This window comes from Drosophila tropicalis, unplaced genomic scaffold (assembly GCF_018151085.1).
Source record: "Drosophila tropicalis isolate 14030-0801.00 unplaced genomic scaffold, ASM1815108v1 contig_878, whole genome shotgun sequence".
NCBI lineage: Eukaryota > Metazoa > Arthropoda > Insecta > Diptera > Drosophilidae > Drosophila > Drosophila tropicalis.
This window is the reverse complement of record NW_027173374.1, coordinates 4,036,073-4,047,203: the sequence shown is the minus strand read 5'-3', so window position 1 is coordinate 4,047,203 and position 11,131 is coordinate 4,036,073. Positions and strand designations below refer to the sequence as shown.

The following is an 11,131-nucleotide window of genomic DNA, read 5'->3' as shown; positions in this document are numbered from 1 at the left end:
CGAGGAAGGGGCTCTTTAAACAGTCTTCATTTAATCAATTAACTTCAAATTATTATTATTATTTTTTTAAATACTACGTCCGGGTATTAGAAATTTTCGTTTTTTATTTTATTAATATTCTAAACATAAATCTTATTGATTATTAACCCGCCGATACCAAAATCGAGCTCTAAAATCATCGGAACATGTGAGAAATGCTGGTGAATTCGGTGAATGGGTTATATAACGTACAGCTCCATTGTGGCCCAGTGAGTTTAATGTCAAACGACAGCCATTGCGGGAATTCCAGGAACACAGTGAAGTCGTCGCTTCATCGGGAAAGAGAACATAATCCTCGGTGTGATTGAAGACAGCCTCTGTTTGATGTTCTTGCTTGCCAGTAGTTCCAGCTCCTGTATACGTTTGTATTGGCCGGCTGGTGCACAACTCCCACAGATAGACCAATGAATCCATACCCGATGACAGCAAGTACTAGAAAATTTGCACTCAATATAAAAATCCAAGAATCTATCTATCTTAATTGGCACTTACCTTCCCATTTCGTGTGAATTCGAGCGAACAAATTGCTGCTCCACCATGAGCCTCGGCTATTGTGTTTATGCAACGACCACTGATCCCATCCCAGATCTTAATGTCGCCATCGAAGCTACCAGTGGCATAGAATTTAGCGGTCGGTGCATACTTCACACACGTAATTCCAGCCTTGTGTTGCTGTGAAGGAATGGCACTGACAAAACACTGCGCGGTGTGGACGTCGTAGACCCGGAGCACATTATGTTCCGTGCCAATGGCCATGTAATCGCCAGTTGGATGGAATGATAAACATAGCACCGGTTCGCAATCGGTAAACACCTTGTGAGCCTTTTTCACCGACGGTTTGGCTATATCAAAGAGCTTGACAGTACCATCTCGTGAAGCTGAGGCTAAAATATGCTCTTTCGGATGAAATTCCAGATAGGATACCTCATCGGTGTGATCGTACAGCGTTCTTATAACCGGATGACCCTGTTGTTCACGACTCGGCTCTACATCTTCTGGCGCTGATTTAGCTAACATACGCTCCACATCTAAAATTTTGATACTAGCATCCACACTGCCAGTAGCAACCAGACTACCATCATAACTGAAAGCCCCCGCCCGGCATGCCTGCTTGTGTGACGTCACATATGCAGTCTCATAGGAGTGCGGTTCTGGTGCCAGCGCCGACGCCTCTGGTTCAAATTCCAAATCTATACCCGGTAAAACATCATCCGAGATCGGCTTCTCCTTGTCCGATAATACCTGCATGCCGGCTATCATTACATGCAACAATCGCTCACTTGGAGCACACTGATCTGCCTTGACCAACATGGACAACTCCATAGCGAATTTCTCGAGACCATCGTACATCAACTGACTGCAAAATAATTACAATTATAAATGATTCCACATAGTCCAGTGTGTCTCCCCTAACCTTATCATCAACCGGTATAAGATTTCGCGGTTCTTCACCAAATTGTTGGGGTCCAGAATTTCGTCTCGCATCTTTGCAATAGGGTTCTTCTTGATACTGAGGGACCTCTTACAGGAAAGCAATACAACAAAAAGGAAATATTTTGATGTCGTTTAAAATTTAATCTTGGTTTGTTTTTCTCTTCTCTCTCGCACTGTGCAATACTGGTACTCTCAAATGATGCTCACTGTACTGACGATGTTAATTAACAGAACTCACAAATGTTAATAAACAGACAACACGTGCACTTTGTTTTGATTTGGTTTTTGTTTTAAATTAGTTAATAAATTAAAGCGTTATAATGAAAATCCGAAAGAATCACGTTCGCAAGCGTTATCGGTATAATGTAAACCGCAAGACCCTCAACAAAACTCGTAATTCCACTGGAAAAATTAAGGAGTGCGTTTTTTTCTAAGCATATGAAAGTAAGAGAGACCTAACTGATCCGCTATATTTACTTCCAGCCCAGCTCTGAAAAAATTATGGATGGAGGGCCAGCGAGTCGGTACCAATTTCTCTGAAATGGGATTGGCCAGTGATCCTAACAAAGCTGTGGCCATTCCAAACTATAAAAGCCAAAGACTTCAAACAGTCAAAATTGTCAATGGCTTTGTGGAGGAGGAGATGAACGACGAAGAGATCAAGGCACTAAAGGGCTCCAAAGTAACCGAGTCTCAAGAACCCAAACGTGGTCATGTTGTACAGGAGCTAGAACAGATGGCCAGCGAGCGAGCAGACCCCGAATTCAGGTAAGCGTCTGCAGTCAGAAAACATTATACAACTAGCATAATTGTTTTTTAACTTTGAATAGATTGCCCAAAGGCGTTGTTAAAGAATTGAGCTACTTTCTGAATAAGCACAAATTCAACTATAAGGCCATGGTCACAGATAGGCGCAATTATTGGCAGTGGACTTGGCGTCAATTCCGTTTGAAAATTCGCAGATTTATGTCAATACCCGAACAGTTTAACGTCTTCTTGGAACAGAAGAAACTTCCGTTGGACACAAAACCGGATTGGCCGGAATATGAGTCGGACAGCGAATGGAAGTAGATAATAATATTCAAAATTCATGGCATCAATGTGTCATTCTTTGTAATATTAGGTTAAAACTTTTTATTTTGAATACATTTGTATGCAAGTTTAGTAATATGGATCACAAAAATCATGGTCAACATTATTTGCGAATTTGGTGGATGTCCTTCATTAATCTCTCCTTTTTTTGAAGAACATATTCGTAAAATGGATCTTTAGCTGAAAAATGGCTAGATTTGAATTCGCGGCAGATCTAATGGATACCCACAGAGTCTGCAATGGTGCACTTTTCTTACAGAACCTGTTAAATTGCCTGCAATAACAGCGGGCGGTTTTTTTTTTTTTTGAAAAATCGAAAATTTGAACAAGTTTGTTCTCGGCCTTTCCGTTTTCAGATTTCAAGGTAAGTGCACGTCTTGGACTCTGTGCTGTTCGTTAAAGAAATCCTTAATTATAGCCCAGTGTAATAGGCATCGATCGATTTTCTGTGAGTCAGTTAATAAATCAAGTGTCAATCTACTTAAGTTAAATAATATTATTGGATATTTCGCCATTATATCCTTCAAATGTGAGTGTGTGTGTGTGTGAGTGAGAACGTTGCAATGTACAAATGTATGTGGATGCCGGCCGGCGTCTGGTTATAAATTAGATTATTTTGCATAACAATTGGAGAGAAAATGCAATTTATTGAATTTCCATTAATAAACAAATAATTTCCATTGTTAAATTTGCATATGTATGTATATATGTTATTGGTAAGACTTTCACATAATTTTGGCCACTCCATCATGGCGTCAAAAAATGCAAAGCTTAAAAAAGGATTTTTCAGATTACCAACTCAGTGGTCGTGTTTCTCAATCTATGTACATACATACATATGTATGTATCTTTTTAAACAATTTTATAAAAGTCTATAAGTAAAAAATGTCATATGCCGTGCAGACTTTGCCACCCCTTCCACCACCCCCCGCATTGCAATGCCTGTAAAATTGTATGTGTATGTGTGCTTCAGCTTGCCAAAAGTATTTTTATATTTTTGCATTCCCTTTTGTACTGCCTATTCTTCTTCTTCCATGTAAAATGGACGTTTTTATTTAAAAATAAATCGTACTGCAAGTGAAATTTTTTTGTTTCTAGGGTAGAAATAGAATGCGAAATCACAACGCCCCATAGAGACGAAATGCTCTTTCATTTTCTTCTCCCCCCAGTTTCTCTGCGAACTAAATGTCTCTTTTACTCTCATCTTCTGTGTGCGTTGCAATTCTGCACCCTTTTTCGCGAATATTCCTTTTACTTCCGTCTTCGCGGATAGATGAAAGAGAGAAAGAGAAACAGAAAAGCGCATGCCGATGCTTTCCATAGGTGGCAGCATTGATTTTTCTGCATATTTCGTAATAACTTTTAATTGAATTTTCGCATTTAACTTTCACTCACTCCCAGTCCTAGTCATAGTCCTGTCGAATGGTAAGCTTCAGTTCCTCCGGCCGGCCGGCTAAAGTTCCGTTTTCATACTTTTGCTACGACAATTCGTTCTCTGTTGGCCTAGGGTGGGCAGATGGTGGTGAATGGGTGGGTCGGTGTGGTTGTGCATCAGCTTTTCCGTTCATTCGGCTTGAAAGCTCTCATCGGGCTTATATTCTGTCTGGGGATTATTGATTTTTACTGTTTTTGCAGAAACTGCGACTTTTCACTGTAGATTTTCCGGGCATTAACTAACGAACAGAGGTCTGGATGGGTCGTTTCCCTTTGGCCACAAAGTGTAGTTTAAATTGGCAAATTATTTCTCATTACTATTTCTAGGATTATACCTAAGAATCTATAGGTGGAATTTTCTGATCAGTTTGAAGTACAGCCTACAAACAAAAAGGAAACTTCTCTTTACAGGTAAGACTTCCATCAAATTTTATTATCTCTATTTCGTGCTTTTGCCTACGGTTTGTCTAATCTGATATTTTCGCACTATTTTCTATCCAATTTTATTATTACCACACATTTTAGCTTAGCTTAGAATCATCTCGAAAAATGGGCAAGGAGAAGATTCATATCAATATCGTGGTCATTGGCCATGTCGATTCTGGTAAATCGACCACCACCGGCCATTTGATCTACAAGTGCGGCGGCATTGATAAGCGTACGATTGAGAAATTCGAAAAGGAGGCTCAGGAGATGGGCAAGGGTTCGTTCAAGTATGCTTGGGTCTTGGATAAACTAAAGGCGGAGCGTGAACGCGGTATTACCATCGATATTGCCTTATGGAAATTCGAAACGGCCAAGTACTATGTGACCATCATTGATGCACCTGGCCATAGAGATTTCATTAAGAACATGATTACCGGCACATCGCAGGCCGATTGCGCAGTACTCATTGTTGCTGCCGGTACCGGTGAATTTGAGGCGGGCATTTCGAAGAATGGTCAGACCCGTGAGCATGCTCTACTCGCTTTCACCTTGGGTGTCAAGCAATTGATTGTGGGCGTTAATAAGATGGACTCGACAGAGCCACCTTATAGCGAGGCACGTTATGAAGAAATCAAAAAGGAAGTCTCCTCCTATATCAAGAAGATTGGCTATAATCCAGCCTCAGTGGCATTTGTGCCCATTTCTGGTTGGCATGGCGATAACATGTTGGAGGCATCTGAGAAGATGCCCTGGTTTAAGGGCTGGACCGTTGAGCGCAAGGAGGGCAAAGCGGAGGGCAAATGCTTGATTGATGCGCTGGACGCAATATTGCCGCCACAGCGACCCACCGATAAGCCCTTGCGTTTGCCTCTACAGGATGTCTACAAGATTGGTGGCATCGGCACGGTACCCGTAGGACGTGTGGAAACGGGCATCCTAAAGCCAGGTACGTGAAATAGTTAAGATTGACTTTGTGGTTGCGGAAGCTTTTTCTTTATACATGTCGACGACGAACAAATCTAGGTCGTTGAAATAAGTGAAAATGACGCGAAGTGCGGTGTGCCTTGCGCATGTATGTATGCAATTCTGGCGCGACGTTGCCGGCGAGAGCAATGTGCTCTTTTATACACACCCCGCATTTGAGGCAACACCCACACGATGACAATATACACATATGTATGTGCAGTAGCTTTTAACATTTTTAACCCACTTCCATTTCCAGGCATGGTTGTCAACTTTGCCCCCGTTAATCTGGTCACTGAGGTGAAATCAGTTGAAATGCATCACGAAGCTCTAACCGAGGCCATGCCGGGTGACAACGTTGGCTTCAATGTGAAGAACGTTTCGGTTAAGGAATTGCGACGTGGTTATGTGGCCGGTGATTCCAAGAATAATCCACCTCGTGGAGCAGCCGATTTCACCGCTCAGGTAGGAAGCAATCCACACTTGATTTACATGATTTACGTGGGTTTTGCTAATTATTGTTCTTCTTTCCAGGTGATCGTTTTGAACCATCCTGGTCAAATAGCTAATGGTTATACTCCAGTTTTGGATTGCCATACAGCTCACATTGCATGCAAGTTTGCTGAAATTAAGGAGAAATGCGATCGCCGTACCGGCAAAACTACAGAAACCGAGCCCAAGGCCATTAAGTCTGGTGATGCGGCCATTATTGTATTGGTGCCCAGTAAGCCGCTGTGTGTTGAGAGCTTCCAGGAGTTTCCGCCGCTTGGACGTTTTGCTGTACGCGATATGCGTCAGACTGTCGCTGTTGGGGTCATTAAATCGGTTAACTTTAAGGAGACGACCTCGGGCAAAGTAACAAAAGCTGCTGAGAAGGCACAAAAGAAGAAATAACTAGGGTGCCAGCAGACCTACAGCAACTACAATAATAACAACATCACTACTCAAATCCAACAACATCAAAAGGCTAGAGCAACAGCAATAGTAGCAACAACAACACATCTAAAACATATATTATCATCATCTAATGAACAATGTTTAGGACAAACAAAATCGTTATCCATGACAGCATTGTTTAAGGATGCATTATCATTTTCTTTAACTATTAATATTAACTGCTGCACGCTAATATTATATAAAATTGAACAAATACTACAATTTATAATAATAATCATACATTCAATTCGCCAAAACCAAAAGCAGGCGGTGGTGAAAAGTAGGATTCTTGATTGTCAACAACAAAGCAAGGACGAGGACAAGGACGAGCAAAAAGTTGAGGGTACTGAAATAATCACCGAAGCCGCCGCCGCCTTCATATACATCATCTATTTGAATTTGTATCGTCATCGGAAATCATTTCGCAGGAAACCTGCTACCGAATTGGAAATGGAATCTGCTTCGATGACATAATCATACATACTACATACTCTATTTTCACATCTCCATCTACCAACTATCATTATTAATCCTATCGTGTCGACGTCATAATAATTTGTACACCGTTTTGTTCTTGCATCATGTGGATAAATGGATTTTAAACAAAAAAAAAAAAATCAAAACACTTAAACACACACATACACAGACAAAACTTTTTATACTTTTGATAAATCAAGTCAGAGGCGTTCGATTTAAAAAATCTATATATTTATTTTAGTTTTAAATTTTCCTTTCCACCGCCCATCCTGCCCCCCTTTTAACTGCTCCTAGAACAGAAGAAATATCCTCTCCTCACGCAGCATCACGCTAAGTTAAACTAATCCTGATCCTGATGTTTCGCTCCTATATAACAAATGAAAGACTACATTCGCAATGAATTCAAAAATTCTCCCAAATAAAAGACAAATGCTTCAGAAGTATTAAAAAAAAAAAAAAAAAACACATAATCAAGTGGTTTTTCGATTACATTTAAAATGTTCGAATCGAAGCCTCATTTTTTTGCATTTGCATACAAACACACACTGTCTTACACAATTAAAAAAAAACCCAAAAAATTTATTAAATGTTTGTCTTTTGCCATACAACATAACTGCATTACACACCCAAACACACACACACACAACACTTTGAATTTATATAAACATACCAAAAATTGTAACCGTCATCAGCAGAATATCATTCGAATAAAGAATTTGCACACATACGAAAGTTCCACATATTCTCTAAGATCTTTAACTCCTTGTTATTTACGGACTCGTAACTTATCTATGGGCACAGTTGGTGTTGACACTTCCTCTATGAGCACAATGCCTCCTTTTGTACCACATGGCGGATGAATTAGTGACAATCGTAAATGAGTTGCATTAATTACTACAGCAGATGAGAGCTGTTAATTTTTTTAGAGTCGTCGGGGTAAGACAAGGTAGTTATGTTCCTAAACACACTTCGTTTTAATGTAGAATCGAATTTGTATATAATTTCACATTAAGATCTACCAACTAAAGATCAGATTTCTCAGTATCAATTTTAATTGACTTTAAATATACAATGCCATCTAAAAAGTAGTTTGTAGAACAAATTTTATCAGACAAATTTTTAGATTTTAAAAACAATACAACTTTAGAAAAGATTTTAGAAAACAAAAACAAAAAAATAAATCATATTAGTGCGATTAATTAGGGAATTGGTCAGAGGATTTTACATATATATAACACATGAAAACAACGGTGTTTATTCGCAAATTCACAATATTTAAATTATTTTTTAATTCTTTTGAAAGTCCAAGAATCTGTGAACAGTTTATAGCAAATCAAATTTACCGCCTACATGGCAGTCGAAATGATGACAACCCTAGTCAAATGACTCACACACAGGCGGCGGAATTTATAAAAACAAAGCAAATGCTAAATCAGCCGGCTGTGCACAAATTAATATAAATTTCCAACTTGTAGGCACATTTAACAAGAACAATCACTTAAAACGAATTATTTACTCGATTCGAAGGAACTTTTAGTTGGTTAAATTATTAAAATGACAGATCCACGCATTCGACAACTAGTTATCAAAACGGGTGTAGTCAAACGCTTGTCCAAGGAGAAGACTGTGTACGAGAAGGAGGTGAACACGGAAAAGGCTCGTCTGGACAAATTTAAGACGGATGGCGCCGATGATCATGTCCTGCGAAAACAGCAAGAAGTCATTGAGGAGTGTGAAATGATGTTGCCGGACTCCAAACGCAGGTAAGTACATATGACGGGAGAAAAATTCAATGATTCATCTCATTTATTGATATCATTGTATGCAGGTTGCAAAAGGAATTTGAAGTTCTACAAAAATATCTCGAGGATGAACAGGATCTCAAGGAGACAGATGCCTATTTGAAGGCTAATGAAGTGCTTAACGATGCCAAATCAGTGCTGGCCGCATAAATTGTATTCAGGCCTTAATAATTTAACGCATTTAATGTCAAATTTACTGCTTAATATTTCCATTTTTATAGTTCTACTGGTGTAATGAAATAAATTATTAATCACTTACCATTTGTCGTTTGCCAACACTGCCCCGGTGAAAAATGCCGCATAAAGTTAAACTAAGCAAAATAAAGGCAAATATTTGCCAAATCATAAATAATTTGCAGCATTTAGAGTCCGAAGAGACTAATTTAGATAACAATCAGTCTTCTGGACTCCAACACGTAACTGCTAATCTTCTCGAGAGTCTGGAAAAAGAACTGCCACAGGCGGTGACTCAGGTGCAAGTTAGAATCAAACAAAGAAAGCGAAAGAGATATCGCCGGCTTAAAAACAAAAAAGAAAAGGCCGAATGTGTAAAGGTCAACAGTACTCCCTGCGAGGAATGGACAACCAGCCAACAATTGCCAAATGCAAATCGGAAATGTGACAGGACCCGCGAGGAATTATTAGCCCAGAGACGATGTAAAGATGCCATCAGTATGTTGGGAAAATTTCAACTTCTTGAGACACTCTGTGAGCTCCGTGGAGGAGACCAAGCCAAGCTGAGTCAAGAACTAGATCCTATGCGTAAAGTGTGGCAATGTGTGCTTAAAGAGAACTCAGAAGAGGCACCCAAATCCTTGGATAGCCAATGGAATGAAGTCTTGTTTGGTCAGCACTCAGAATTAGTCGAGTCAAAGGGACAAACAAGAAAAAAACTCCTCAAAAAGAGGCAAGTTAAAATATTGCTGCCCATTATATCTAATTTCACGTACTTTTAACTTTTAGGATCATTTGGGATTCTTACATAAGTCAAGGTAAATGGGGCTCTTGTATACCCAACAAATGGGTGCAACCACCAGATGAACCATCCTCACAGTGGGCACAGTATATATGCTAATAAAACTTACATATATAAATACAAATTTCTGGAATTTTATTTCTTTAGAAGAATTTCTGTAGATATTTTAATTATATTGAAGCTGGGCAACAATACATCTATTCATAGACCCAGTCGTTGGTAGCTGGGGTCCAGGTGACCAACTCCTTCTCGTTGAACCACAAAGCAATTTCCTTCTCGGCGGATTCAACAGCATCCGAGCCGTGGATTATGTTACGTCCAACTTGGATGCAGAAATCACCACGAATGGTGCCAGGCAAGGAATCGGCGGGGTTGGTGGCGCCCAACATTTGACGGCCAGTCTTGACAACATTAAGACCCTCCCACACCATGGGAACCACTGGACCGGAGTTCATGTAGTTGACCAAACCGGGGAAGAAGGGGCGGGCAGACAAGTCGGCGTAGTGCTTCTCCAACAGCTCCTTGGAGGCCTGTACAAAACAAAAATAATTGATAATAAAGATTACTATCAGTAAACTAATGATTGCGTGTGGCCGGCAATTTGACCTCTAAAATAATGCACAAAATGGAGGATGGGGAGGCAAGAAATCGCAAGATGACGCGCTAACCCGCCGGCGTCATAGCTTTTGAGGTTATGGACGACCCGCATACGCGTGGTCTGTTGGAAATTTTTTAGCATCTAAATAGAACTTACCCAGGTGAACTTCAGGGCAACCAATTTGAAACCCTTCTGCTCGAAGCGCTCAATAATTTTGCCCACGAGTCCACGTTGGACACCATCGGGCTTAACCATGATGAAAGTACGCTCCTTGTTGGCCGCCATTGCAACTGAAATTAATGAGAAGAACGCCAAAAGTGATCCAATCATTCCGATTTTAAAGCACAAGCAATTCATTTAATCTAAATAAGCCCCAGTTAATTAAATTATTCAACTTTCATTGATTTTCCAAGCACCGCAAAATTACACGTCCACCCACTCACCTTGAAATCTGCCGCTGTTATGTCGCTGTTAACGCGAAGAAAGTGTTTATATAGAAAACAGAGTTGCCATATGCAAAGACTTATCGAAAGCGAAAAAAAGTGTGAACGTTTCTTAATTTTTCGCTGTTATGTCACTGTTAACGCGAAGAAAATGTTAATATATAACATAGTGTTGCCATATGGCATTTGCAAAGACTTATCGAAAGCGAAAAAGAGTGTGACCTTAATTTTTCTTAATTTTTCGATAACCGATAATTTAGATTTTGCAATCATTTTAGCACTATATATGTATATTGTTAATTATAATTATTATCAGTTAGTATAGGACACAAAAACATAGGCGACAACTATATGCCATGCTCTCTCTGGGACTTGAACCCTGGTTCTAATTGATCCCGGTCAGAAGATTATTTGCATCATATAAGTTTAAATATGTATGTATGTACATACATATTTTCATACAAGCAATAACAATGTCCCTTGAGATAATGAAATATTTATATATTGATGG

At 39.7% G+C, this 11,131-nt stretch overlaps 6 protein-coding genes across 8 annotated transcripts; 4 read left to right on the top strand and 2 right to left on the bottom strand.

Annotated features, from left to right (window-relative positions):
- Positions 1-12: 12 nt before the first annotated feature.
- On the bottom strand, positions 13-1,660 carry CstF50 (cleavage stimulation factor subunit 1 Cst50). Its single transcript, XM_068301228.1, has 3 exons — positions 1,454-1,660; positions 532-1,396; positions 13-471 (listed from the first exon to the last, which is right to left on the bottom strand). Exons 1-3 carry the CDS (start codon positions 1,522-1,524, stop codon positions 133-135), a joined length of 1,275 nt encoding a protein of 424 aa, XP_068157329.1. The 5' UTR covers positions 1,525-1,660; the 3' UTR covers positions 13-132.
- A 54-nt stretch (positions 1,661-1,714) lies between these two features.
- LOC137585453 (nucleolar protein 16) lies at positions 1,715-2,656 on the top strand. Its single transcript, XM_068301229.1, has 3 exons — positions 1,715-1,891; positions 1,957-2,241; positions 2,304-2,656. The coding sequence occupies exons 1-3, from the start codon at positions 1,794-1,796 to the stop codon at positions 2,542-2,544; spliced, it is 624 nt and encodes a 207-aa protein (XP_068157330.1). The 5' UTR covers positions 1,715-1,793; the 3' UTR covers positions 2,545-2,656.
- A 254-nt stretch (positions 2,657-2,910) lies between these two features.
- Positions 2,911-7,533, top strand: eEF1alpha2 (eukaryotic translation elongation factor 1 alpha 2). Of its 2 annotated transcripts, XM_068300127.1 has the most exons (5): positions 2,911-2,929; positions 4,327-4,410; positions 4,525-5,371; positions 5,648-5,853; positions 5,923-7,533. In XM_068300127.1, the coding sequence occupies exons 3-5, from the start codon at positions 4,549-4,551 to the stop codon at positions 6,280-6,282; spliced, it is 1,389 nt and encodes a 462-aa protein (XP_068156228.1). In that variant the 5' UTR covers positions 2,911-2,929; positions 4,327-4,410; positions 4,525-4,548; the 3' UTR covers positions 6,283-7,533. The 2 variants fall into 2 exon arrangements, with proteins under 2 accessions (XP_068156228.1, XP_068156227.1); XM_068300126.1 differs by lacking the exon at positions 2,911-2,929 and having other exon boundaries at positions 4,259-4,410.
- Positions 7,534-8,200: 667 nt separating this feature from the next.
- Positions 8,201-8,861, top strand: Tbca (Tubulin binding cofactor A). Its single transcript, XM_068300806.1, has 2 exons — positions 8,201-8,564; positions 8,630-8,861. The coding sequence occupies exons 1-2, from the start codon at positions 8,356-8,358 to the stop codon at positions 8,751-8,753; spliced, it is 333 nt and encodes a 110-aa protein (XP_068156907.1). The 5' UTR covers positions 8,201-8,355; the 3' UTR covers positions 8,754-8,861.
- On the top strand, positions 8,851-9,703 carry LOC137585144 (uncharacterized). Its single transcript, XM_068300803.1, has 2 exons — positions 8,851-9,510; positions 9,567-9,703. The coding sequence occupies exons 1-2, from the start codon at positions 8,897-8,899 to the stop codon at positions 9,676-9,678; spliced, it is 726 nt and encodes a 241-aa protein (XP_068156904.1). The 5' UTR covers positions 8,851-8,896; the 3' UTR covers positions 9,679-9,703.
- On the bottom strand, positions 9,694-10,642 carry awd (nucleoside diphosphate kinase). 2 transcript variants are annotated; one of them, XM_068300805.1, is made up of 3 exons: positions 10,621-10,642; positions 10,334-10,467; positions 9,694-10,109 (listed from the first exon to the last, which is right to left on the bottom strand). In XM_068300805.1, the coding sequence occupies exons 2-3, from the start codon at positions 10,460-10,462 to the stop codon at positions 9,777-9,779; spliced, it is 462 nt and encodes a 153-aa protein (XP_068156906.1). In that variant the 5' UTR covers positions 10,463-10,467; positions 10,621-10,642; the 3' UTR covers positions 9,694-9,776. The 2 variants fall into 2 exon arrangements, with proteins under 2 accessions (XP_068156906.1, XP_068156905.1); XM_068300804.1 differs by lacking the exon at positions 10,621-10,642 and having other exon boundaries at positions 10,334-10,507.
- Positions 10,643-11,131: the final 489 nt, after the last annotated feature.

Bases quoted from the DNA above. Each gene is read 5' to 3' on its own strand.
- CstF50 (XM_068301228.1), bottom strand. From the start codon at position 1,524: ATGCGAGACGAAATTCTGGACCCCAACAATTTGGTGAAGAACCGCGAA. The intron at 1,397-1,453 runs GTTAGGGGAGAC...ATTATTTTGCAG, and splicing joins TTATACCGGTTGATGATAAG to TCAGTTGATGTACGATGGTC. The intron at 472-531 runs GTAAGTGCCAAT...CAAATTTTCTAG, and splicing joins AATTCACACGAAATGGGAAG to TACTTGCTGTCATCGGGTAT.
- awd (XM_068300804.1), bottom strand. From the start codon at position 10,507: ATGATTGGATCACTTTTGGCGTTCTTCTCATTAATTTCAGTTGCAATG. The intron at 10,110-10,333 runs GTAAGTTCTATT...TGTTTTGTACAG, and splicing joins TTGCCCTGAAGTTCACCTGG to GCCTCCAAGGAGCTGTTGGA.
- LOC137585453 (XM_068301229.1), top strand. From the start codon at position 1,794: ATGAAAATCCGAAAGAATCACGTTCGCAAGCGTTATCGGTATAATGTA. The intron at 1,892-1,956 runs GTGCGTTTTTTT...ATTTACTTCCAG, and splicing joins TCCACTGGAAAAATTAAGGA to CCCAGCTCTGAAAAAATTAT. The intron at 2,242-2,303 runs GTAAGCGTCTGC...AACTTTGAATAG, and splicing joins CGAGCAGACCCCGAATTCAG to ATTGCCCAAAGGCGTTGTTA.
- LOC137585144 (XM_068300803.1), top strand. From the start codon at position 8,897: ATGCCGCATAAAGTTAAACTAAGCAAAATAAAGGCAAATATTTGCCAA. The intron at 9,511-9,566 runs GCAAGTTAAAAT...TTTAACTTTTAG, and splicing joins AAAAAACTCCTCAAAAAGAG to GATCATTTGGGATTCTTACA.
- eEF1alpha2 (XM_068300127.1), top strand. From the start codon at position 4,549: ATGGGCAAGGAGAAGATTCATATCAATATCGTGGTCATTGGCCATGTC. The intron at 5,372-5,647 runs GTACGTGAAATA...TTCCATTTCCAG, and splicing joins AACGGGCATCCTAAAGCCAG to GCATGGTTGTCAACTTTGCC. The intron at 5,854-5,922 runs GTAGGAAGCAAT...TCTTCTTTCCAG, and splicing joins CAGCCGATTTCACCGCTCAG to GTGATCGTTTTGAACCATCC.
- Tbca (XM_068300806.1), top strand. From the start codon at position 8,356: ATGACAGATCCACGCATTCGACAACTAGTTATCAAAACGGGTGTAGTC. The intron at 8,565-8,629 runs GTAAGTACATAT...CATTGTATGCAG, and splicing joins TTGCCGGACTCCAAACGCAG to GTTGCAAAAGGAATTTGAAG.